General features: G+C 39.8%; 1 protein-coding gene across 3 annotated transcripts; it reads right to left on the reverse strand.

Annotated features, from left to right (window-relative positions):
- Positions 1–1102: 1102 nt before the first annotated feature.
- Positions 1103–27169, reverse strand: FGL1 (fibrinogen like 1). Of its 3 annotated transcripts, none has more exons than XM_049865885.1 (8): positions 27098–27169; positions 19533–19612; positions 17298–17478; positions 10713–10890; positions 10366–10463; positions 4775–4863; positions 4173–4360; positions 1103–1331 (listed from the first exon to the last, which is right to left on the reverse strand). In XM_049865885.1, the coding sequence occupies exons 2-8, from the start codon at positions 19602–19604 to the stop codon at positions 1172–1174; spliced, it is 966 nt and encodes a 321-aa protein (XP_049721842.1). In that variant the 5' UTR covers positions 19605–19612; positions 27098–27169; the 3' UTR covers positions 1103–1171. The 3 variants fall into 3 exon arrangements, with proteins under 3 accessions (XP_049721842.1, XP_049721841.1, XP_049721840.1); XM_049865884.1 differs by having other exon boundaries at positions 10731–10890; positions 27035–27162; XM_049865883.1 differs by having other exon boundaries at positions 27035–27162.
- Positions 27170–27989: the final 820 nt, after the last annotated feature.

Raw genomic sequence — 27989 nt, forward strand, 5'->3', positions numbered from 1 at the left:
CCTGTCTGAAAAGTTGGCTTTGGGAATGGTTCCTATCTTGGGCTAACGGAAGGTCTGGGGACCATGACCTCTGGGGTCATTCTAGTCCCAGACCATTAAGTCTGGTCTTTTTATGAGAATTTGGGATCTGCATCCCACTGCTCTGCTGCCCTCAGGGGTTCTCTGTTGTGTTCCCTGTCAGGGCAGTCATCGGTTGTAGCAGACACCATCTAGTTCTTCTGGTCTCAGGCTGATGTAGTCTCCGGTATATGTGGCCCTTTCTGTCTCTTGGGCTCATAACTACCCTGGGTCTTTGGTGTTCTTCATTCTCCTTTGATCCAGGTGGGTTGAGACAAATTGATGCATCTTAGATGGCTGCTTGCTAGTGTTTAAGACCTCAGAGGCTACTCTCCAAAGTGGGATGCAGAATATTTTCTTAATAGATTTTATTATGCCAATTGAGTTAGATGTCCCCTGAAACCATGGTCCCCAAACCCCTGCCCCTGCTACTCTGGCCTTCGAAGCATTCCGTGTATTCAGGAAACTTCTTTGCATTTGGCTTAGTCCGGTTGTGCTGACCTGTCCTGTATGGCGTATTGTCTTTCCCTTCACCTAAAATAGTTGTTACCTACTATCTAATTACTTACTCACTTTTTAACTTTGAGCAAGTTGCAAAATCTCAGATCGGGAATTTTGAGAAACAGGGATAATAATACCTCACAGGACTGACACAAGAAGTAAAATGAGGCTTGTAAAAGAAGGGCGTAAACATCCTAAACACAAGTGGTTGTGCTTTACGGTGATTAGGAACCTGGGTTGTGCTCAAGACTTCGAGCTCTGTAGTCAGAGACCTGAGTTCAGATCTAAACTCATCACAGTTATTATCTACACAGTTGATCGGAGGATCTGTTACTTGGTGAGTTTTGTCATATACTTTTAATTTTTTTGTCCAGCAGAATCTCTTATCATTGCCTTTGCACACAAGAATTGGAGAAATATTAATATTATCTACATTTATTTGGTAAGTATATCTTATTTGCTACACTGAAAGTACCTTATGTAATTAAAGGCAAGTGAGACAAATGACAAACAGTACACAAAACAATTGCTATCATCATGTATCTGTATGTCCAGAATTGCTGCTTTGCAAATATTTTGAACAATTGCCTCAGTGGAAGTCCAATAGGAACGATTAAACAGTATTTGGAATAAAGTCATTTGGCCTAATTTTCATAACCACAGATTTCAAAGAATACCACCAGCCATGCCAGGTGTACCAGACGACGCCGTTATCCGTGTCCGCAGTGTACGGGCCTCTGTAGTATAAACCGTTCAAGTTTGAAGAGTGACACCTGGTGGAAGAAAAAACAATAATCAGACGAGAAAAACACTTCAGAAGCCCTTATATTTAGCTAGCAGATAAAACATTTGAACTGTGAATTCTGCCATTTTTCAGACAAGGGGAATATTTGTAGTCTCCGAACGCCAAGAGGTTTCTGCTACAGACGAGTTTTTCTAAACCGGTTGGTTTTCCGGCCATATCAAATCTCAGGACATGACTCAGGCCCCTTGTGATGGACTGAAAAATAAGTATTTCTCTTAATAACCTTTAAACTGAAAAACAAGCAAATAAAAAATACAACCTCGTGACCTTCAGCCTTATACCTTCCTGACCCTGAACAGTGTTCCACTTAAAACCAAAAAACCCAAACCCGTTGCCGTCGAGTGGATTCCGACTCATGGCGACCCTATAGCAAGAAACAAGGAGCGCCTGGTGGATTCCAACTGCTGACCTTTTTGGTTAGCAGCTGAGCTCTTCACCACTGCGCCACCAGGGCTCCATAAGTGGCTTAGGTTATCATAATTTTTTAAAATACCTCCATCCTCCATTAAAGTCTGTTCATTTTGTCCCTGATACGTATACATTTTTTTATGTATACATTATCGTACTTTTATGCAAACAATGCGCACCTTCTACGTTTGTTTGCCAAGCGCTCCCTCTCCACCCCAAGTATTTTTGTAAGCGCACTACGCTAATATTTTTACAGAAACATGTAAAATAAATCTGACATAGCGGAGCTTATGAAAATACGGGTGCGGGGGCGGAGGGAGCAGGTGGCAAACAAACGTAGGAGGTACGTGTTATTTGTGTAAAAATTCCATACGTATAAGAGTACGTTTTTTTATGTAGTGTTATTATAAAGTTAATGACCACGTATTTTTTTATTGACATAACCAATGAAAAGATGTCAGCCATTAGGGTATAAGGAGGACATTCACCAGGGATAGTTCTGAAAATCTATGGAAATCACCCAAATTACGGAATCAGAAAAGCATATAATTTCCCTGTAAATGCTGAGCGGTTGGCTTGGGTCACCTGCCATCCTGACAGCCCTCCTAACCTAAAGTGAATGGAACGAATCAAAACACTGAATGCTAAACATGCAAGTGTTAGAAGTCCACTGTCTTAAAACATCAAGAAAGTAACATCAAAAAGGAAAATATTCTATATCGAGGCTCCAGAATATATATCTTTTGACATAGCTTTGTCTTCCTAAGGATATCTACATATATTTTTATATTTGGATCACATTAGGAAACTGACCCTATGATCAACACAGGAAGCTCTAGTTATCCTGAGACCACATATAATGGCTCTCATAATGGCAAGGAAAATTACCGGATGTCTGGTATACCGCCAGTTAATAAGACTGAGGAGTCTAAGATGCTCTAAACATATTTACATAATAACGGTTAAATTTTAGATTGTGCAATTTAAATGGTTAAACCAAAAAGCCAAACCCATTGCCACTGAGTTGCTTCCAACTTATAGTGACTGTATAGGACAGAACTGCTGCATAGGGTTTCCAAGGAGCAAGTGGTAGATTCGAACTGCCAACCTTTTAGTGAGCAGCTGAACACTTAGTGGTGTAGTGGCTGAGTGCTACGGCTGCTAACCAAAGGGTCGGCAGTTGAAATCCTCCAGGTGCTCCTTGGAAACTCTATGGGGCAGTTCTACTCAGTCCTATAGGGTCACTATGAGTTGGAATCGACTCGACGGCACTGGGTTTGGTTTGGTTTTTGAACGCTTAACCACCGCGCCACCATGGCTCCATTTAAATGGTTAGTCCTCAATTATAAATAAACATGACACTCCAGAAATACTCACTTAGCAAAGGTTCTATACTGGGAAGTTTAAATTTCCAGATATTTTGGGGGCAATCCCTGTCTTTTAAAGAGGGGAGTAGAAGTCCAAAGCTCATGCATTGCCTAATAGTTTGAGCACATCTGTTTGCAGACATTGAAGGCCCATCAGGTTATTTTTAAGGAAGACTCCATATGAAGTTTCCATTCCTGCCTTAAATTTGTGATTACAACAAAGGAAACTGTCTTGAAACTATCTCAGGTGGAGAACAGGGATGCTTGGCTGAGAGAAGGAAAAATGTCAAGGGATACAATAAATACCTTTCCGTCCAGTACCTGAGGAGTTATGTCAAAAAGAATAACGTTTACTTTGCTGTTACAGAGAAAAATATCTGATGAGGTGTAAAAAAGGCAGATTTCAGGTGAATAAAAGGAAGAATTTTGTCCAATCAACCATGGAATGAGCCTGGTGATAATAAAGTAACATTGGAGTATTCAGCCCCGGGGTGGAGTTACCATGTGTGTGAGAATAGAGCTGTGCTCCATCGAGTGTTCACGGCTGATTTTTTTTGGAAGTACACCTTCAGGTCTTTTTTCCGAGGTGCCTCCGGATGGTCTTGAACCTCCGAGCTTTCAGTAAACAACCAAGCTCATTAACCATTTGCCCCACCCAGGTGTTGCTGGTGGTTCTTAGAGTGCCATGATATTTTGCGTATATGTAAATTCTCCCTATTTCTTTCCGTCAGTTTGTGGCCTACTATTTGTGATACCTCACCCATAATTCACGTCTGCAGACCTCTTTATAAAAGTGGTGATTTCATTATTTCTTGGCTCATCTTTTTATTACTATGCCATATCTTTAAAGCTTTACTCTTGTACACAATGAACAGATCTTTAATAAAGCATCATCAGTGAAGAATTTAGGTTAAGGATGATTGCTTAATAATACTACACTGACAAATGAGACCAACATTACCTCATAATTGTAATTAATGCCAGCAGTGAGATATTATCAACGCCATTACCACTGTGTTTATAAAACTCCAAACCTGTTAAACCACCAGCCGGATTTGTCCTCGTTCGCGCAGTTTCCTTTGTAATTGTCATTGTCTTTGTCCCAGGTGCTGAATTTCATCCTCTGGTGACTAGCCCACCACTGAACTTCAGGATGAAAATTTCCTGCGAGGGAGTCCCCAGCCGTTCCAGAATATTCCCCAATATTCAATTCATAGAAATTCTAAAGGAAAAGAGGAAATTCTACAATCACTAGTCACCATTCAAAAAAGATGTCCATTTTTTTTTTTTTTTAATGTACGGGCATAGCAGCCCAGGGGCAAGGAGGAGAAGGCAGGAGCAGGAGTGGACAGAAAGCTGGACAAATGGAAATGGGGAACCCAAGGTCAAGAAGGCGAGAGTGTTGACACGCCGCAGGGTTGGCAACCAGTGTCACAAAACAACATGTGTATTGTTTAACGAGAAACTAATTCGCTCTGTAAACTTTCATCTAAAGCATAATTCAAAAAATAAAAAATGTCGTTTAATGAATAACAGAACAGGTTCGATTACATATTTTTATATCCATCGCCTTCAGGATTATATTGTGTTTTTAAGCATTCATTCACAGTGTTGTTTATTTGACAATTTTTCGTACCTTTTCATCTCCCACTTTGAAATTTTTATATTGTGCGTAACGGCTGTTTTTTTCAAAATCAGCAAGGTCAACTTTTAAAGTGTATTCTCCTGAAAACAAACAAAGAAGAAATTATAGTTTTTTTTTCCTGTGTGACATGACGTAGGCTACTGAGATTTAAAAACATCTTACAGATCTATTTTACTTCCACCACCTCCTTCTGCCAGGAGTCAGTTTTCAAAGAATACACAGTGACTCTACTGTTTTCACAGCATACACACCTTACTGAGCATCTCACTTGAGAAAAATCAGGAACACAATATTAAAGGTAGAGCATGTCACTAGATCTGTCATAGGTAAAACCAAACCACGTGCCTTCGAATCTCTTCTGACTCACGGTGACCCCATGTGTTGCAGAGCAGAACTGCTCCATAGGATTCCCTTGGCTATAATCTTTATGGCAGGAGCCCAGGTAGCACAACAGTTAAGCACTTGGCTGCCAACCAAAAGGTTGTTGGTTCAAACTCACCCAGTAGCTCTGCAGAACGGAGACCTGGCAGATCTGCTCCCATAAAGTATACAGCCTAGAAAACCCTGTGGGGCAGTTCTACTCTGTTGCCTAGGGTCACTGTAAGTCGAAAACCTACTCCACAACACCTAACAACAACAATCTTTATGGAAGTGGATGGCCAGGCCTTTCTTCTGCGGCATCACTGGATGGTTCAAACTTCCAAACTTCACCACCCAGGGACCATCACAGGTAAGACCAAAAAAACCAAACCCAGTGCTGTCGAGTCGATTCCGACTCATAGCGACCCGATAGGACGGAGTAGAACTGCCCCATAGAGTTTCCGAGGAACGCCTGGTGGATTCAAACTGCCGACCCTTTTGGTTAGCAGCCATAGCACTTAACCACTACGCCACCAGGGTTTCCATCACAGGTAAAATCTAGTGCAATTCACTTGGTGAAGAACAACAGGCAGCAAGTCATTACAGTAAATATTTAGTTAACAGGTTAAGAATTCTAGTAATGACAGAAGATTTAAAGAGTTTCCTGTTCTTCTTCATTTTAAGAATAAAACCAAAACCAAACCCACTACCATCAAGTGGATTCCCACTCACAGCGACCCTACAAGGACAGAGTAGAACTGCCTCATAGGGTTCCCAAGGCTGTCGTCTTCACGGAAGCAGACGACCACATCTTCCCTCCATGGAGCGGCTGGTGGGTTTGAACTGCAGACCTTTTGGTTAGCTTCTGGGCGATTTAACCACTTTGCCCTCAGTGCTCCCAATTTTAATAACAATAATCTTAGACTGAAATAGTTGCATCTTCAAGTAATCGTTTTCTCCCCATCATCCCACAGTTTGTGAATAACAAAAGTTTTTCCCTTTTCAGAGACAGAACCACTGTCAGGAGCATAAAAAGGTAAAACTCAAACTGTTAGAAGAAATATGCTCTATCCTCCTGCTTTGATAAATAGAATTCCACAATGGCCTACAAGGCCAGGTTAGAATTTGGATTCTCAGACCCCTTGGGGTTCCAAGTCCAAAGAATATAGAGTCCCAGGAGAAAGAAGCCCTCAGCCCCATCGCCCAGGCCCAGTTTAGGGTCTGACTCCGTTTCTCTTCCCATCCTTGTCTCCATCATGTGCAGCGAGGAGCCCTGTACATGCTCCTGGACACTCCAGACTGCATGTCCAAGCTGTGTCCACACCTACCAAAAAAAATAAAAAAACGCTGTTCCTTAGCCTCCCCTCAGGCTTTGCATAGGTGGGTTAACCAGTAAAAAAGGTATGCATGGGTTTAATTGTGTTTATTTACTAATCTGTAGTGCACAATTTCCCATGGGTTTCAATACATCAAACAGGTGAAATCATGCACTAAGCATTAGTAAATGCGCACAGTAAGCCCATCCATGCCTCGTTTATTGGGTGGTCCATCCCTGACCATTTAGGGACGCTGGCACCAGCAGCATAGTCGTCTTTCCACAGCAGGACAGACAAGGAGGAAACCTGAACATCTCCCTAAATAAGCTCAAGGCTGTTTGAATTCTGAATTCCCTGTTCCTGGAGTGAGGGCCAGGAGGGGGCTGTGGGCTCCTGATGGGCTTCTTGCCTTGATCCCATGGAACTTTTTAAAGCAGGGTTGCAAGGAAGAGATTCCTCTAACCTGGATCTAAGGACAGAAAGATCATGTAAACAAAGCCCCCGAAGTGGGTGGGAGCCGTAAGGCAGACTAAGAACGCTGTCCCAAAATATATTTCATGTTATAGGAGAGATCTACAGTCAATTTCAGTTTTTTAGGTAACTGCGTGTCTTAGTTATCTAGTTCTGCTATAACAGAAATACCACTGTGGGTGGCTTTAACAAACAAATGTATTCTGTCACAATTTAGGAGGCTAGAAGTCCAAATTCAGGGTGCCAGCTCCAGGGGAAGGCTTTCTTTCTTTGTTGGCTCTGGGGAAGGTCCTTGTCATCAATCTTCGCCTGGTCCAGGAGCTTCTCAGCACAGGGATCCTGAGTCCAAAGGATATGCTCTACTCCTGGCTCTTCTTTCTTGGTGGTAATGAGGTCTCTCTCCTCTCTGATTCCTTTTCTGTTTTATATCTCAAAAGAGATTGACTCAAGATACAACCTTATCCTGTAGATTGTCCTACTTCATTAACATAACTGCCTCTAATCTGCCTCATTAACATCACAGAGGTAGAATTTATAGCACATAGGAGAATTACATCAGATCACAAAATGGAGGACAACCACACAATACTGGAAGCCATGGCCCAGCCAAGTTGACACACGTTCTGGGGGTATATAATTCAATCCATAATACCATCTAAATACCTCTTTGATCAACAAATAAATAAAATTACAATTACAGACCATTTCTAAATTAATTTTATTGAAAGCACTTCCAGGAAAAATTTATGCAATGAGGATAACGCTATTTTCAGAGCTATGTCCATAACCTTACGTGCTGTCAGAATTAAAGAAAGCAGGGGCAAAGATGCTATCTTTCTCTTGAGATGATGTAATATGTGGTTGTAAGGCCTCGAACTGATGAGTACATTTTATACTGTCGTGAAAATAGCCAACCTGAACACCAAATGAAAACATGAAGGGAAGCAGATTTGTTGGCAAAGCCCATCTGGGAGCATAAGCATATGATAACAATTTGAAAAATAGTAAGTTTCAATTTAGTATATTTAGAAGGAATCAACAGTTGCTGCCTCAGGGTTTTATAGTCTCCATAAAAAACTAAATAAATATTAATGTGCCAAAGAAACAGAAGCTGGTATGGTAAATGTAATACTGTATTTTTACGCAAATAACGTATACCTTCTATGTTTGCTTGCCGACTGCTCCCTCCCGCCCTGTGAGGTATTTTTGCAAGCAGGATATACTAACTTTTTTTGCAGCAACATGTAAAAATAATTGGCCCAGTGGCACTTATGAAAATACCTCAGAGGGGGAGGGAGAAGTTGGCAAGCAAACACAGAAGGTGGGCATTATTTGTGTAAAAATACAGTATATCTACCATAAAACATTTAAAATCAGGGTAAGAAGAGCTCTGAAGGAAGGGAAATCTGATATAAATTTAGACGACTCTGATCACAAGAAGGACAAACAAAGAAAACATCAGGCTTCTAGGATTACCTATCCTCTCTAGGGTATTATTCTGGTGTCATTCAAGAACCCTGTAATTATAATCCTATTGACTATTATGAATATAGAAACACCAACAGTTTTCCTGAAGTTAGATCTTACTCTTATACTTAAGGCATCACAGGTGTGACATAGCATACTTTTTGAAGCACTACAATTGTCTTTTATGAAATATGCAGAATCAGACTTGTGTGGGACCAACAACAATCAGAGCAAGGCAGGCAGGCAGTGGATTGGGGCAAAAGAACACAGAAAAGAGAAGCCTGGAAAATTTGTTTTCAAAATAATTATATTTAAACAAATATTGAACTCCTGTTAACAATATACAGGTGTGGTGGATTGAATTGTGTCCTCCAAAACTTAGGCTGAAGTCCTAACCCATGTACCTGCAAACATGGCCCTGTTCAGAAAGGGAGGTTTTCTTGTGTTATGTGAATGGGGTCATGTCAGAGTAGGGGGGGTTCTAAGCATAACCCCTTGTTGTTGTTGTTGCTAGGGGCTATCAAGTCGGTTCCTACTCAAGGCGACCGTATAGGACAGAGCAGAACTGCCCAATAGGGTTTCCAAGGAGCAGCTGGTGAATTTGAACTACTGACCTTTTGGTTAGCAGCCGTAGCACTTAACCTCTGCACCGCCAGGGTTTCCTTCCTCCTTAGTGGTGTGTTATAAAAGGGAGTACAGGCACACAGTTGGAAGAGACAACGTGAGGAACAATGTAAGCCAAGGAACACCTGGGGCTACTAACAAGGAGAGACCCTCCCTAGAGACGATGCCCTGATTTCGACATCTAGCCTCCAAAGCTGAGTCAATAAATTTCTGTTCTTTCAAGCCAACTCATTTGTGATATTTTTGTTATAGCAGTACCAGGTAACTAAGACAGCATGCAAAAATATATAGGGGGGATTGTACTGAGGCCTGCAACTTACTTTGAAATATGTCCCCCCCCCAAAAAAAAGATATGGATGGTTAGAGCGATGATTCGTGGATAGACATGTGAGATCAGCATAAATGTTAAAATGTTAACAAAGACTCTAGTTGGCAGGTATATGAATGAAACTTCTTTCAAATTTGCTATAAATTTGAAATTTTTCAAAATAGATGTTGGAAGAAAATAACAAAGAAGGACATTTAGTCCATTACAGTATTTGACTGCAAAAATGGCCTCAGTCCTCCACTTTTCTCTTTACCACGCCCTTTGCCATGTGTGGAAACTCTGGCGGTGTAGTAGTTAAGAGCCATAGCTGCTAACCAAAAGGTGGGCAGTTTGAATTCCCCAGGCGCTCCTTGGAAACTCTATGGGGCAGTTCTACTCTATCCGATAGGATCACTATGAGTTGGAATCGACTCAACAGCGACGGGTTTGGTTTGATTTTTTGCCATGTGTGATTTTATACCCCCCTAAATCTGAGCTGGAAGAAGAGAGACCATGTGGAGCACAGCTGAACTGTCTCTTTCAGAGCTCCAACCTGAGGCCAAGGTAGAGCAGCCGGCCTCCGTCCAACCAGGAAGTTGGTCTCGCAACATGAGCAGGTTCAGGCAAGATCAGCTGAGCCCAGCCCCGGTCCGCAGAACCACCCAGCCAACATGTAGATGGGTGAAAAATAATGAATGGTTGATGTTTTAAGCCACTAAATTTTGAAGTGGCTTGTTACATAGCATTATTGTGGCAATAGGTAACTGACATGGTATATATAATCTTAAAGCTCTCAGTGCATAAAAAAGAATGATTATGCTGTTTATTTTTACTTTCCGAAATAAAAAAATATGTATGAAAAAATAAACTCTTCCTCTTTTCTCACCCCCAGCCCAGGTCTAACAGGCCTAGTCTCTTTTCCTCTATCCTTACTTTTAAGTAATTGCATTATATTCCATTACCTATGATTTAGTAAAAAACACATTAGTGCTGTTTGTATTGCATTTTAAATAGATTTGGCAACACATACATCTTACCTTGTGTGGTCAATAAGTTAATGTTTTTATTACCGAGCCAATATTCACCATTTTTTTGGACAAAATTTCCAAAGCCATTTTCATAGTCATTCCAGCCTCTAAAAAGAAAATTCCAAGTTAAGGCTGATTTTAGCAAAATCCAAAGGACATCTGCAGTACCCAAAGTGCCCACCCCCTGACTGCCACCCCTACCCCCAATAATTTCTTAATTAGTAAACGTATTGTTATTAAGAGAGAGTGAAATTCAGGCTAATCGATCGACGTCAGGATGTAGTAACAAGATTTAAATAACAAGACTTAGCTTGCTATAAATCTGACATTTGCTCACACAATCCAGATAAACCCACCTGTCGTATTTAGCACACCTGTTAAAGTTCTCGCTGCCGTCAGATCGTCTCTGAATCACAGTCCAGCCTCCCCCATCGGACATGTCACAGTAAACAGGGAATTCTTTGGGGCTCTGGAGGGGCTTAATTTTGTAGAATCCACTGCTCTTGTACCCATCATTGAAGATCTCTGAGCAATCTGTTTGCAAAACAAGGGGATGAACCATTCGTTGGGTGTCTTTCTTCAAAGGGAGCCTCTGAATGAGATCGTGCGATACTGCTGGAGACAGACAAACACAGAACGCGGATAACGGGCTGCTTAAAACTGCCTCTGGTACCTGTCCCAGTGCATGTTAGGGAAGTCTTATTTTCTGGCCTTCGTCTTCAGACTCCTCGATATGATCATGGGAAAAGGGAGTGGTACAGGGATCCGGTTTATTTCTTATTTTTGTGGAAGACAATTTTTAAAAATTACATACATTTGGTTAATTACAGCACATTTCAGCGAAGTTTCCTGCTTTGTTACGATGGTGGCATTTATCTCTTCTACGAAGCTAAAAACGAAAGTAGAAATAGAACACCAAGCTAATAATTTAATATGGTTTATCTTGATTTGGGGTATTATAGGTCATCTGGAAATGAGCCCAGAATAGTCCTTTCTTGTTAGATTCTTGTAACTTCCTAGCCTGACCAGATTTTTCACTAACCCCCTGAAATTTCTGACAGTGCACACATTCTTAGATATTTTTGCTGAAGACTGTAAGCTTCTACTGTTCCCTACATTCTTATTTGCTGTGGTATTTCCTTGATTGTCTAAGCAAGCGTAGCTGCTGATTTGACACCAAAAAGTAATATCACGAGTTAACACTGTTTCCTAAAACACTGGAGTTCTGGGCAAACTGATGTTCATTGGGTCTCCTCACATCTGTGGGGACTTAGAGGATATGGCAAGTGGGGACGTCGCTCTTGTTTACATGCTCAGAGAGCTGTTTCAGACTGTTGGAAGTGGTGGCCACTATAAAGACAGCAAAGATATCCAGTCCTGGGATAGTCTCAAGACTACCCAGTCACAGACTTTTGAATTAAATTACTGTAATTTCACATTTTACCCTTATCAATTTGTTAATTTCCTTCTCAAGATTTTCTCTCCCTGATTGGATCATCCCATTATTTTAACACACTTTTAAATCCTTTCTTTATTGCCATTGTTTTGATGTCAAATTGTCTACAACCCTCTTTTTTGTTTTTTGTTTTTGCTACAAATAAAATAAACTTGACGATAATAAGTGGAATAGGCAATAGGAATCAGGAGAAAGGAGGATATAATGAACTTCAGCCACTTTATGAAACCCTCACAGGTTGAGATCAATTATTTATTACTGCTTTGGTGAGATGTTCATCTTTTTAATGACTTCGGTTTTATGAATACATTTAATTTTGAGATTCAGAAGCCCAAGTGTTCCTTATAAATGCTTGATTATAAAAAGGATCCTGTTTGGGCAATTAAACAAGAAGAACAACAACAGGTAAATGATTGCTTAAGATTAAGTGACATTAAAAAGCTTACATCCTGTGGTCAACTATATATAGTAAACCACTTTTCGTTAAAGTGAGTAGACTTTAAGTCTGTTAGGGAAGGAGCTCTTTGCCTACATTTAATCTTCAGACAGACTCAGAAGGTTCAAGCTGCTTTCCAGGCAAACATGGAAATAATTAGCTATAAACTTTTGTCTCTGGAAAACTTTATGAACGTGGAGGTTTTGGCCAATATTTTCTAATTCATTTTTAATGTCAACTCTAAGTTTTCTTTCTGTTTTCAATTTTCCTTCTCTCCAGAAGAAACTACCATACAACTTAAGACACAGAGGGATATTTTCAGTTGAAAATAAATAAATAAATAAACACCAAAAATGTTTGTGCCAGTAGCTGGACTGCTTCCAGAGAACAAGTCAGGGAGTTTGCCTATGACTTACACTGCGATAGCAGAAAGCTCAAGCAACATAGGGCTTCACATAGTAGCTAAATATTTAAAAATACAATCTTCAAAATGTTTTGACCCATGTAGACATTTGGATACTTACATAATACTAGAATGAAGCCAGCACTTCTTGTCCTGTGTGTGCACAAATTTTGCATCAGACTGGGTGATGTGAACAGTTTCTCTGATCACGCAGAAAGCAAGCCATGTTGGAAAGCAGCATGTTTCAGCTTCACAAAGTGACATGACAGCCTGCCACACAGACTTCTTTCTGTTGCCCCAGAATGGTAGCTAAGGCTCAAAGCTGAGAACCAAGGCACTAAGTAGCCCTGCCCCACCCCCATTCTAAAATAAAAGAAAAACTAGCAGGTGGTCAGCCACCACTCCTTGGGAGCTGTGGTGGTGCAGTGGTTAACAGCTTGGCTGCTAACCAAAGGGTCAGTAGTTTGAATCCACCAGCAGCTCTTTGGAAACCCCATGGGGCAGTTCTACTCTGTCCTATAGGGCCGCTATGAGTCGGAATCATCTGAATGGCAATGGGTTTTTACCTCTCCACAGAGCATGCTGGGAGACAGCAGAATTGGCCCTGCCTCTGCCATCCTCACCCCCAGGCCAGGTAAAAAGAGAACCACTAGGAGAGGGAAGTTGGGGTGGGGTGAGTGGGTGCTCTTTTCAGAAAACAGGGGCGAGAGGTTATGGTTAGGTCAATAGCTGATGCTGGCTAAGCCCTTCCCTTGTGCTCATGTTCCGTGTATTAACTCACTGAGTCCTTACAATGAGGTAGACGTATTCTATCACTCCCATTTTACAGGTGAGGACTATGAAGCACATAGAAGTTGAGTAGCTTGCCCAATGGCCACAGCTAACAGAAACTGGGCTTCGGAGTCTATATCTTAACCACCATCCATACTTGCTCATAAATATGGGGGGCTCCAGCAGAAAGGCCCCTCTTAAGCCAGTGGTCTCTCTAGCTGCTCAGCAGACGTCGTGATCCACAGACTTTGTGGTAGTCTCTAACGAACATGAATTCCGTACTGTAATCTTTTTAACTGAGGTATATATTCCAACAGCACCCAAATGCTAAAAAAGAAAAAGGATGCATTTTAATTATACGCTGAATGAAAGTTGGGTGATCTGGGCATTGTTTGCATATATTGCTAGGTGCTGTGTAATGAGGTGTTTTCTACCATGAGATGAATTAGGATTCAGAAATTAATGAATTTAGTAATAATGTCGTAACTTGTAAATAAGAACAAAGAAATTTATATTTCTACAGATCACGCATACGAACATTTATTTTTTTCATTCAAGGACATCAAAAATGTAAATATTGGGGGTAAGCAAGTCATTACATACTTATATTTTATATGTTAAATTAGTATATATTTTATATGTGTGCATTTTATATATTAAAAAAAACGATGCTGTGGAGTCATTTCCAACTCATAGTGACCCTGTATATATATATAATATGTTTATATATATTATTTATTTTATTATATTTATTTTATATATAATGTATTTTATGGAATGTAAGTTATTATGTATTTTATTTATTGAGTGTTTGCCTATATGCTGAAAAATAAGGTTCAGTTGAGCTGTATTTATAGTTTGTGTTTTATCCTTCCTCTCCACCTCCATGCTTGTACCACATACGAAGAACATCACGTGTGGACCTACTGACTTCTGGGGTGCTGTTTAGCTCCTACATCCAGAAGCAGTCATCTAGAAAGCCTGTCATCTGTCTTGTCAATATACAATATACGCACACATACACACACACACCCAACGCAGTGGTTGTCTGGCCCTATCTCCACCAGATCTGCTTATGCAGTCAGGCCTGCTCCAACCTTGCTGTTTGAATCTCTTACTACCTGGTTCCTTGCCTTCCTTCTTGGTGACCCTTGTTTCCAGTGGCCTACTCCCCAGCACTCTCAACAGAGACTGGATTCTTAGCTCCTAGGTCCTGTGCTTCTCATAACTGATTGCTCAGTCCCAGTAACAAACACCTGATTGCCTGCCTAGACACCCTGGATCTTGAGCTTGGTTTGGGATTTGGGATGATGAAAAACTCCTCTTGCGTCCATCAATTCCTTGCCCCTGAGGCCAATCTCTCTGTTTGTACCTACTTTCGGTGTTACACACCTGCGTGCTCATCCCTTGAATGAGCAGCCTGTTACCTTCTTCTTAGCTTGTTGTCTGGAGAGCATCCATGGCTGACCCCATGGGTCTGTTTGAAGTGTTTGCCCTCACTTTCTTTCATCTGATCTGCTCCACTAATTAAATTTTAAAAATATACTTATTGAGCATTTGCTATATGCCAGCCACAATATTAGATGTTTGACATACAACAATAAACTAAATGGTTTAGCAGAAAAGATGGACAACTAAGTATGGAGTAACAGTACTCAGTGGTAAGTGACAAGAAGAAAAATAGAAGGTGTTTTCGCAATGTATGGAAGTGGTCAGGAAAAGCCTCCTGGAAGAAGCAAGAGCTAAGCTGGTATCTGAAGGATGAATCACTGGAGTCAACCCAGGGCCAGGCTACAGCAGGGTAGAGAAGAATGTTCCAGATAGACGAAGGGGCTAATGCAAAGTCCTAAAGACTCAGGCGAGCATGATGCGTTTAAGAAACTGAGACAAGTTTAGTGTAGTGGAAATGTGACTATGATGGTTAATTGTATGTGTCGGTTTGGCTAGGCTGTGGTTCCCAGTGGTTTGTGCCAAACACTAGACTAGTTACTGTTCCACATGTAATCTAATGCAATGTAATGTAATTACTTTACATAATGTAATGTAATCAATTAGTTGAAAGGGGATTCCTCAGGGTGTGGTCTGCCATCAGACTCTAAATAGATAACTTTGGAGAAACTCATTGGATTCTGCACTCTTCTTGTTGCCTGACCTATAGATTTTGTGTTTTTTTTTGTTTGTTTGTTTGCTTCTTTTTTCTTTTTTACTGTGCCTTAGGTTAAAGTTTACAGAGCAAATCAATTTCTCATTAAACAGTTAAAACACAAATTGTTTTGTGACTGTGGTTGCCAACTCCATAATGTGTCAACATTCTCCCTTTCTCTGTCCCAGGTTCCCTGTTTCCATTCATCCAATTTTCCTGCCCTCTCCTGCCTTCTCATCTTTGCCTTTGGGCAGGTATACCCATTAGTCTCCTATGAACCAATTGAACTAAGAAGCTGGTTCCTCACGTGTGTTATTGTTGGTCTTATAGACCTGTCTAATCTTTGGCTGGAGGATGAATCTCAGGAATGACTTCAGTACTGAGTTCAAAGAGTGTCCAGGGGCCATACTTTCAGGGTTTCTCCAGTCTCTGTAGACCAGCAAGCCTGGTCCTTTTTTTTTTTTTGGTGAATTTGAATTTCGTTTTAAGTTTTTCTCCCACTCTGTCCAGGACCCTCTATTGTGATCCCTGCCAGACCAGTCAGTGGTGGTAACCAGGTACCATCTAGTTGTTCCGGGCTTAGCCTGGTGGATGTTATGATAGTCATGGCCCATTAGTCCTTTGAACTAATCTTTCCCTTGTGTCTTTGATCTTCCGACCTGTGAGCAGCTATCTAAGATACATCTACTGGTCCCACTCCAGCTGGAGCAAAGCAGAATGACCTGCAGATTTCTGACTTTCTGCAATTGCATGAGCCAATCCCTTGAAGTGTCCAGTTAAATGACCAAGAGAGACCCATAAAAAGAGAAATTGTAATACATCGTGGTAGAGATAAAGTAAAAAAAAAAGAAAAAAAAAGCTGTTGCCATTGAGTTGCTTCCTATTCATGGCAACCCCATGTGTTTCAGAGTAGAACTGTGCTCCATAGGGTTTTCAGCAGCTGGTTTTTTCAAAAATAGATTACCAGGCCTTTCTTCTGAGAAGGCTTTGAGTGGTTTCGAACCTCTAGGCTTTAGGTTAGCAGTGAACGCATTAGCCATTTGCCCCACCCAGGGACTCCAGTACTAAAAAAGACATATAGAAGAGTGTCCTAGGTGCCATCCTTTTTGTTTCTGACAACTATTGTTTGTTACTTTAAAAAAAACAAGTGTCTTTTACTTCTGGTGGAAGTGAAATGAGTTAAATAGTCCTCTATAGTGCATAAAATGATAATGTGTGCAGGGATACAGGCAGTGTGTTCATAGTTTTAAGATCATTTAGTTTCCAGGGGGAAATACTGGCCTAACCCAAAGACAAATAACCATATGATAAACACATCAAAACAACTCTTTATTTTACTAAATTATTCTGGATTTTTTTTCATTTCCTGACCTCCGATTCTAATACCTTATTTGCCACTCTAAAGAACAGCAGAGTTTCAGAGGGAAAACGACAAATGTAACAAGAAAAGACACACATAAAAACAATGTTCAACTGTAAAAAATCACAGTTATAATCTTGTCAGTGGCGCAGTAGCATTCAAACTATCACCTGTCTTGATGTTTTATTAAAGTATGGATATTCTCAGATATTTACCATTTACATTAAATATCACCTGTCGAGATAATAGACAGAAAAGGATAATACTGCACAAGACATTTAAAATTGATATAATGTTTCATTTTGCTTGTGAGTAAGTAACCAGTACCATCATTGCACATTAATATGCAAGTTATTAAAACTAAATTCTGACCTGCATACTGCCTCTTGCCTCCAAGGTCAAAGACACTCTTCTCCTCTCCTCTGTCTAGGTATTGGACTTCCTTCTCATGCAAAAGGTGAGCAATCTTGACCTGCTGCAGCTTGACGCGGGTCTCAAGCAGGTGCACCTGGGCTCGGAGCCGCGCCTGCTCTCGGAGGCAGTCCTCCAGCGCCTGCGGAACGAATTTTCATGGGAAGTACTTGCTCCTAGTAATTGGGTTAACCAGTGACTCAATGTTTTGTCCCCAACTTCTATTTTGGAATATTATTCAAACCAGTAAGTGGTTCAAAAAGTTCTAATACTTCTTGTTATTTGAAGAATAAGAGCTTATAATTCATGCTAAAGCTCCTGAACTGAAGAAATAAAATAATATAAAATAATCAGAATGGCTATGCTAAGAGCTTTATAGTCATACAGTTTCATTCACTCCTCATAAAAATTCCATGAGGGAGGAGTGGGTTCAATCCTGATGAGAGAACTTGTTCAAGATCAGCCAGCGGGCATGAGGAGTCCAGTTCAAGGTTTACACACTGAATCTCTACATGATGCTGCCTATGGTGTTGGCAAAGAATACTGAGTATACCATGGGCTGCCAGAAGAACCAACAAATCTGTCTTGGAAGGAGTACAGCCAGGATGCTCCTTAGAAGCAAGGATGGCGAGACTATATCTCACATACATTGGACGTGTTATCAGGAGGGTCCGGTCGCTGGAGGAGGACATCATGCTTGGTAAAGTAGAGGGCCAGAGAAAAAGAGGAAGACCCTCAATAGGATTCATTGACGCAGTGGCTGCAACAGTGGGCTCAAGCATAACAATGAACTCACCAGCCACTCTGCAGGAGAAAGATGTGGCCGTCTGCTTCCATTACGATTTATAGTCCTGGAAACACTGTGGGGGCAGTTCCACTCTGTTCTATCGGGTTGATGTGAGTCAGAATCTGCTTGAAGGCAATGGGCTTGGGCTTGGTTTTTTTTTTTTTTTGGTTACTGTTTTCCAGTCAAAGGAAATGGACAAAGGAAAGAGGTACAGTACATTTGTAGGAAGGTCAATAAATGTAAAAAATATAAAAATTCAGCCTTAGAACTGAAAGCCACATAGCAAGAGGATGGGAAAGTGGTGGCAGAGGTCTCTCTCACCTCTTCCCTCCCAACTCTTTGTCCAAGTCACTCAATCTCTCAGCTATTTCTCTAGGACTATTTCTTGTTGGAAATTCGAGCCCCCCCCCAGAGGTGCCCCAAAAGAAAGGCCTGGCAATCTACTTTTGGGAAATCAGCCATTGAGAACCCTATGGGGTGCTGTCCTACTGACACACATGGGGTCGCAATGAGTTGGAATTGACTCGATGGTAATTGGTGTTTCTTGTTATCATCTGACTTGTTGCTCTGTATTCAATACCCTTTGATTTATCCTCTCTGAGTCATTTACTTAGCCCTTGAATCATGCCTGTCTAAAAAATAAACAGCAAGAACATTTTCTGGTGTTGCTTCCCAATAGTGGGAAAATGGTTGGGAAATTATTAAATATAGTGAACTATGCACTTTTACAATAATGTAGAGCTTACAGGCCAAGTATGTTCAGTCTTTATAAGAGACTGCATACAAGGTTTTATTAAAGTTATTTTAAAACTTAGGATTTTTCTTTCTCCCACTTACTCGTTTTTACTTATTGTGTCCTTTTTAATCCTGAATGCAGGGATAAATTAATCTGCTTAGTTTACAGTAATAGTGTTCAATATTGGAAAGCCCAAGGACAATGTCAATGCTAATTACTACTGAGAGCTTTAATTTTCTCATATAAGCAACCCAACATCCCTAGTGAATTCAAAAGGATTTTACTTACTTGTTGTGAAAGCTGATTTTCACTTGAAAAAAAATTTTAAAGCACTTACTAAGTGCCTGGAGGCCTGGTGGCACAGTGTTCAAGAGCTATGGCTGTTAACCAAAATGTCGGCAGTTGGAATCCGCCAACCACTCCTTGAAAACCCTGTGGGGCAGTTCTACTCTGTCTATAGGGTCGCTGTGAGTTGGGATCTACTCGACGGCAACAGGCTTTGGACTAAGTGCCTATTATGCACCAGGTGCTTACACAAACCTTTTTCATTTTTTTTTCCCACATCAGTTAAATTTTTTCAATGACAAGTTACTATATAGACTTTCTGTAAAATTGAAGAAAATTCAGGTCAGAGCAGGCATCATAGACATAACTGTTTTTGCAGTAAGCTTACCCCACTTTCCTGGCTCATTACCAAAACAACGGTGACGAGGACGAAACTGACCAGCTTCTCCATCTTCCCCATTGAAAGAACTGCAAGAACAAAAGCAGCTTTGTTCATTTATCAGCTTTGGGTTTTTTTGTGAGACCAGAGTTGGACTCGGACCCAAGTACACCAGAAGCTCTGCTGCAGTTCCCAGTTATCCCGGATCGGAGCATCACCAAGGAAATTCTCCTGGATTTCCCAAGCCTTCCCCACACAAACTGATGATGCTCAGTGTTGCCTTAAATAGAATTGAACCTGACCTGGGAGATGGAGGGGTTATTACAAAAATAAAAGGAAGGCTCTAGCTCTTCGTGTGATTCTTATACGTTGCTCATATGACATTATTTTTTAGTGGAAAGGACACAGGATTTGTAAACACAAACTCACATCCTATTTTGGCCAAGCCACTTACCAGTTGTATGACCTTAGGCAAATTATGAAAATGCTCCTAATCTATAAAATGAAAAAAAATAATTCTAACCATGAAAATTTTGAGATGTTTTTAGACATCCTAGCACATGACAAGTGTGCTAGTAACTCCTTTTGCTTAGGAAAGACTGCTTTCATTTTTAAAAGGAAGGAATAACTAATTGTTTTCCTCAATGTCTTAATGTAGACAAGCTACCAAGATACGGATAAAACTTTGTTGTCGTCGTTGCTGTTGTTAGTTGCCATCAAGTCAACTTTGACTCATGTGCACTCTGTGTATAACAGAACAAAGCTTTGCCTGGTCCTATGCCATCTTCATGACTGTTAGTATGTTTAAGTCCATTGTTGAGGCTACTGTATCCATCCATCTTAACGAGGGTTTCCCTTGTTCTTGCTGGCCCTCTACTTTACCAAACATGATGTCCTTTTCTACCTGCTGGTCTTTCTTGACAGCCTGTTCAAAGTAAGTGAGTGGAAGTCACAACATCCTCGCTTCTAAGGGACATTCTGGTTGTATTTCTTCTAAGTTGTTTGCTCTTTTGGAGCTGCGGTGTTGGGGAAGGATGCTGAATAAAAAAAAAAACAAAAAAAAACCCATTGCCGTTGAGTTGATGCCAACAGGGGACTGCCAAAAGAATAAAATTAAAGCTTAAAGCTGTGGAGGGAAATTAACTCTATCACTTTTTCAGATTATTTTTAAAATCACTCTCGAAGTCTTGAGTCTCAATGAGAAATTATGATCATCCTCAAAACAGCTTCTTTGTTCTGCCACAGTGGTAAGTTTTCACGTTATAGAAGCTAAGAAGCCTAGAAGTACAGAAAATAGCTGCATAATCTTCAAGCAAATTTTAAACATTTGGCTTCTGCCGAAAAAGAACTGGAATGCACTGAATTACTTGTTAGCTCATTTTTATTCTTATGGAACATATCTGCGAGGTACATTTCATATATCACTTTTGCAACTCTTATGTAATCAAGGAAGTGGTTCCGACTCACGGTGGCCCTACATACAACAGATCAAAACACTGCCCAGTCCTGCGCCATCTTCATGATCGTTGTTATGTTTGAGCCCGTTGTTGCAGCCACTGTGTCAATCCCTCTCCTTCAAGGTCTTCCTCTTTTTCACTGACCCTCCACTTTACCAAGCACGATGTCCTTCTCCAGGGACTGGTCCCTCCTGACAGCACGTCCAAAGTACATGAGATGAAGTCTCACTATGCTTTCTTCTGAGGAGCATTCTGGCTGTACTTCTTCCAAGACAGATTTGTTTGTATGTATAGAAAGAGGTAAAATGCTGAGTAAATTACATGGATAAACAGAAAAATAATTGGGTAGCTACTTTATGACAGGTGCTATGTATCTAGATGCTTTCACATACATTACCTTATACTAAAATATAGAAAAAGTAAGTTTAAGCATGGCATTTAAAATGTTTCCCAGTATGAAAATAAGACCCTGTGAGCTTTCAGAGAGGACACAGTGAGGTGAGAAGAGAACTGTACAGAAACAGAAACCCAAAACCCATTGCCACTGAGTCAATTCCAACTCCCAGCAACCCTATAGGACAGAGTAGAACTGCCCCATAGGATTTCCAAGAAGTGGCTGGTGGACTCAAACTGTTGACCTTTTGGTTAGCAGCTGAGCACTTAACCACTGCACCACCAGGGCTCCACATGAACAGAGGTAGTAAGCAAACTGAGAAGAAAAAATGAATAGGTTTACTACCAATGAATATCTTCTAAGTGATGATATAATCTTGGGATTGCTTAAGAAATATATTTTTCTGGGACTATATAAAATCATAAGAAATATGTTTTCTGGGGACTATATAGGAAAAGTAATGGTAGCCTTTATTATTATTATAAAAGATAAAATAAAAAATCACCTCCTTTCCTTTAAGATGTCAACCCAAACTGCACTAAAGGGCAGCCATTTACAGTGCTATAGCACTCTAAACCTTGCGTTGGCAGATGTTGAGGTCATATCTACAAATTTAGCATAATTTCAGGTCGAAATGAATAGTCTAAACCAAAGATATCCAATGTTATAAACAAGTGTAATTTTATTCTGATCCTGGGGGTAGGTTCATGTTTCTTCTGTCTGGGGGTTCTTGGAAGGATCTGTCATTACCATTGGTCCTCCTGTCACAACTTGTGAAGAAAATGCCTGCAGTTCTTCCTATGATTACAATCATCTACTTTAGCTATGTCCACAATGAAGACATTTCTACCTTTCAAAAAGAGCATAGGAATCATATACTATTACAGTAAGACTTATCTCCTTACAGATTTAGCTATTTCTGTGGTCTCATCTTGCTCACTAAAACATAAAAATTATATGCAATTAAAGCCTGACAAAAATGCAGCAATCCTCTAAAATGTGTGTCTGTTTTCCTCCAACAGAATGAAAGATAGAAAAATAGTGGGAGGGAAAAAAGAGGGAAAGAATAAAATGAAAGTACCCAATTATTTTCAAAGACTACACTCCACAAACCACATTTGAAAAAACCATCATATATTGTCAATGTATCCACTGTAGTCTGTACTTCAATCATTTTTAGAGCTTATTTCATTAGACAATGACACTGATCTTTCCTAAGGAAAGCTAAGATGATGAATACCCAAAGCTGTCCAGTCGATTCTGACTCATGGTGACATGATGTGTTACAGAATAGAACTTCTTCATGGCGTTTCCTTGTCTGTAATCTTAATAGAAGTGGATCAGCAGGCCTCTCTTCTGTAGTACTGCTAGATGGGTTCGAACTGTCAACCTTTAGGTTAGTAGTTAAGTACTACTAATCATCCAAAGACCTCTAAGATGATGAGTAGAACTCCCTGAAGATCATCAAGAAGGAAGGGCTTTGCAAAGTAAACTGGACTTCTAGAACCCTAATGGCACAGCAGTTAAGAACTGAGGCTGCTAACCAAAAGTTTGGCAGTTTGAATCCACCAGCAGCTCCTTGGAAAACCTATGGGGCAATTCTACTCTGTCCTGTAGGGTCACTATGAGTTGGAATCAACTCAACGGCACACAACAACGACTTACTGTTTATAAAATAGATATAGCGTTTTCCTATTTGAATCATAAGTATCTTCGAGGTCAACGTTTTCTATCACATTGACCAACTTCTGAATTGCCTACCCTTTGTATTTGAAAAAAGGCAATCATTCTTAAATTTTAATACTATCGATAATTCTCTCAGTGAACACATTTCTCAATTCTGCGTAAAATTATGGAAATAATTTTAAATTCTAATTTTAAGAAGAAAAAGAAATAAACCTCTATTCTACAAAAAGGAGCTATAGACTTGTCTATAGGCTATTTTTCTTATCATATCAAAGTTAACTAATATCTTTCAACTGCTAAGTCTCTGAATAAAATTTATTCCTTATTCGCTGTGGGCAAATTTTTTTTATACATTAAAAAATGCAAAGTGCCAACTAGCTGTGAACCAGGGATTTTATTAAAAGGCAATAACGGTCCATTTAAACTGAATTGCAGCAGGAAAAGCGTGTTTGTAAAGAAGCATCCAGAAAAAAAAAAGCAACAGGAACAAGTAAGCTAGAAGGTTGACTAACCACTAGCAAAATATCATTGTTCACTCTTTTATTTCATAGGCCTCACCATGAAAATAATAACCACAGGTGCATCTAGTGACCTGCCAAAGACCAGGCAGCCTCTCAGCAGGGGCTCCTCAAGACTCCTGAGCCTCCTTCTTTGGTGCCTGGTTGTTTCTTAAGAAATTAGATTGAACTACAATATGGTGTCACTTTGAGGACTAAGGTGCACCTGACCCAAGTCATGATATTTTCAAGTGCCTCTTATGCTGAGAAAGCTGAGCAATGAATATGGAAGACTGAAGAAGAATTGACACCTTTGAATTACGGTGTTGGTGAAGAATATTGAATATACTGTGGCTTGCCAGAAGAACAAACAAATCTGTCTTGGAAGAAGTACAGCCAGAGTGCTCTTTGGAAGCCAGAGAGCTACGTGCAAGCCAGGGTGACAAGATTTTGCCTCACATACTCTGGACATATTATCAGGGGGGCCCAGTCCCTGGAGAAGGACATCATACTTGGTAAAGTAGAGGGTCAGCAAAAGAGGGGAAGACCTTCAACAATATGGATTGACACAGTGGCTGCAACAATGGGCTCAAACATGACAATGATTGTGAGGATGGCACAGGACAGGGCAGTGTTTTGCTCTGCTGTACGTGGGGTTGCTATGAGTTGGAACTGACCGCACGGCAACTGACGACAACAAAGGTATGACTATATTACAGAAAATAAGCAACAAGAATAATTGTTTTATTATGAGGAAGCAAAAGAATAAGGGTGAAGGTTGAAAAACATGATGAATATAATGTCACTGAGCTGTACACGCAAAGATTATTGAAATGGCAAATATCTTGTGATGTGTTTATTTACCACAATAAAAAAAGAAAGAAAGCAGAACAAAAAAGATGGAAAATAGAAAATTTTTTTTAAGTATGTAAAGAAGATTTTAGAAGCTGAAAATCATCCCATGAGGCTAGAATGCGGTCAAAACAGAATTAAAGGAAGTAAGATTACCCAGTCAACATCAACACGGGAGGAAATGGCTCCTAGAGAGAATGAAGGTTATTTGTCTAAAGAAATAAAAGACTTTCACTAAGTATGTTTATATTAATCTGTGAGATCAGCATAAGAATTAGGCATAATAACATTTATTTGTGACTCCAGCTTGAATTGCTTTTCTTACTTACATATGCAATCGAATTATTGGTTGGGCTTTTTCCTTGATAAAGGAAACTGCTAAGAATCAGTAGTAAAAATAATATCCCATTTTTCCTTAATTGCAGTGACTTGATCTTCATTATTTTAATTAACTTCCGGCTATTAGGTAAATTACGAAAAAATTGAAATAAACCCTGGTGGTGGGTTGGTGCAGTGGTTAAGTGCTCGGCTGCTTACTGAAAGGTTGGCAGGTCGAACCCACCAGCCTATCTGCTGGAGAAAAATGTGGCAGCCTGCTTCTGCAGAGATTTACAGCCTTGGAAACCCTATACAGCAGCTCTACCCTGTCATATAGGGTCGCTATGAGTCAGAATTGATTCCACAGCAATTGATTTACTGTTTTTGGGGTTTTTTTTTTCTAAATTGGGTAAAATACACAGGAGGTCAAGAATTAAAAGTCAGACTTCCAGACTTTGCTTTCATACTGTCTGTTGAAATTAATTTGTTTAAATCTGGTTCATCAAGTTCCCTTATGTACCTGTGGGACCAGCTACTTTAATTCAGAAATGAATAGCTTAGCTTAAAGAACTTAAAAGAAATTTATGTTTTTATCCTTATGTGTGATTCTGGCTCTTGGCCTAGTGAACGTGTGGTTTGTAGCTTCTCTGGGAGGTGCTGGGAGATTATAAAACGTATATAAGTATTGCTTGGCTTTGGATTTGGTAGGAAAAAGAGGGTCAATGAAACGCTTTAATGGGCCTGTCTCTTGGTGTCTAGAAATTTCCATCTCATTGTCATTAAAATAATCAAAATATGATCTTTTACAGAGAAAGGAGGTAGCCCCTGGTCTGGCAGATCCTTAAACAACATAAGACATTTAAAGACTTATTTTTAAAAGTCTTTATATTAATTTGGCCATCTTTAGGATAATTCCTGAGAATATCTTAAGTCCTCTAAAAATTTTCCAGCATCTTCATTTATAATTCTAACCAACATCTACAATGATGAAGACATGTTTAGGCCTTAAGAAGCTTGCTCTGAAAATCTGTTCCACATCTTTGATTATAGAAAACCACCATTTATTCTACAAATCTGGCTTGAGATAAAGTTGTATTAAATTATTTTGTTGGAGCCCTGGTGGCTTAGGGGTTAAGAGCTCGGCTGTTAACCAAAAGGCCGGGAGTTCGAATGCACCAGCTGTTCCTTGGAAACCCTATGGGGCAGTTCTATCCTACCCTATTTGGTCACTATGAGTCAGATTCGACTCAATGACTACAGGATATATTACTTGTATTTATAATATTTTTGCTTTGGGCAATTTAAAACTTTGTTTTAAAATTAAAATCGTTTTCATACGGCTATTTTTGGATGTGAGGAAACCCTGGTGGTGTAGTGGTTAAGTGCTACGGCTGCTAACAAAGAGGTCAGCAGTTCAAATCCACCAGGTGCTCCTTGGAAACTCTGTGGGGCAGTTCTACTCTGTCCTATAGGGTCACTATGAGTGGGAATCGACTCGATGGCAGGGAGGTTTTTTTTTGGTTATTCTTTGATGTACTATATTATTTGATATGTCATTTTTAAGACTACAAATTCCAATTATTTCCCCCATTACCTTTTTAAAATTAGTTCATTACAGCACATTCCATCTGAAAGGACAAATGTGAAACTTGGAACTGAAAGGCCTACGTCTGATATATAACTTTAAGAAACACAACTGGAAAATGAATGTTCATCAGTAGCATATAAAATTTCAAAAAAGGTATGTTTTAAATGAACCTTTATGAATACAAGATAAAAGAAAGAAAATGGTATTGAAGGAAGCATGTTCAGTAAGTTAGCATTAACAAACGGACTATAACCTTAGTGTTAGACAGCTAGTTAAAATTTAACCTATAAACACAGCCTTAGAGGCTCCTTTTGGACTATTTTCCTTCTAATTTTTCTCTCTAAAAAAAATTATGTAGAATAGAGTTGTAACTCTTATTTATCTCAAGAATTAATACACAATGAAAGCCTTAAAAAGCTGTATAAACTTGATCCCCAAATAGATAAAATAAAGAAAAGTGTTCCTGAAGTTTTTACTTCTGAAGTAAAAATAGGCAAATTATACGATGGCCCATTTTATTTCCATCTTATCTGTGGCAACTGTGCAGATTCTATCATTTCCATCAAACTTGCGTCTAATTCATTCAAAACGTAACGGAAATGGAAAGAATATGGCATTCCAAATCCCTTTCCCAAGCTGCAGAAACAGCCTTCTATCTCAGCTCCCTCTCTTCTCTGAAAGGCCCACAGCTGTGTCTTGAGCTACGGTTAATATCCTACCTGGGAAGCAAACCAGCGTCATTACAATCCTGTCCAAAGCAGCCGAGAGGCTCAGTAACTTGCCTAAAGTCTGAAATGATCCAGAGGCTCTGCTCGGGTTGGATCCAGACACTACCCTTCAGCGTCCTCCAGCTGCATCCAGAGTTTGAAATTCTGCCTCCGTTATTTGATTAGAAATAGGAACACTGTGGATCCTGGCTTTCATCCAGACACAAACATATGAGGAAATTGGCTTAACTGGAAGGAAAACTGAACGGGGAGATTTAAGTACAAATTCCGATACTCTGTTATTTTTCTTCTTTTTCCCTATTTGTATGAGTTTTTATGCAAAGATCCAATAATGAATCTTTAGAAAGATATGTCTTGGCTATTTTCATGATCACCCAGAAAACTTTTTTCCCTCAATTAACTTTGATAATTCTCAGTGAAAGACTCACCAAAGCGACAGTGCAGCTGAAGCTTTGCTTTGTAGGCACAAAGGATAATAAAAATTTTACCTATTAAAAATGATTAAAATGTTGTTCCAACTAAAACATGGAGAGAAGACAAATTTTTCTTAGTTCCAAAAAAATATGGCAGGTGAATCATTGCCAAGACGAAAGAGTCAGTTTATCTGATCTTTAAGAAATGCAAAAAATATTCCCTGAGGTGCAAAATTATGAAACGTATCAGTAAGCGTACTCTGAACAAGTTGTTCATTTTGTTTAAAATTTTAGAGGATTTTCTAATGTTTAGTAAGAGATCTCTCAGCGCGATTAGTCCAATCATGTTGCGTAATTGTTTCAAATTTGAAATTTGGGTTCATCCTCTCTTCCTCCATTCTGACGTAACTCAAGCTGTTGTTTGCTGTTTTCTGTGGTCCCTATTTATTAACTCAGATTCCAGTAAAACACCAAAAGTCGTGTTTTCTTTCTGTTCTTTGTTGATTTCTGGAATCAAACGTTGCCTGCCAGTG

This window comes from Elephas maximus, chromosome 22, assembly GCF_024166365.1.
Source record: "Elephas maximus indicus isolate mEleMax1 chromosome 22, mEleMax1 primary haplotype, whole genome shotgun sequence".
NCBI classification, from domain to species: Eukaryota; Metazoa; Chordata; class Mammalia; order Proboscidea; family Elephantidae; genus Elephas; species Elephas maximus.

Coding starts and splice junctions, on each gene's coding strand:
- FGL1 (XM_049865883.1), bottom strand. CDS start 27,056: ATGACGCTGGTTTGCTTCCCAG. Junction 10,891..17,297: donor AGGCAAGAGGCAGTATGCAG/GTCAGAATTTAG, acceptor TTTTGCAAACAG/ATTGCTCAGAGATCTTCAAT. Junction 4,361..4,774: donor TCAAAGTGGGAGATGAAAAG/GTACGAAAAATT, acceptor CTTTTCCTTTAG/AATTTCTATGAATTGAATAT.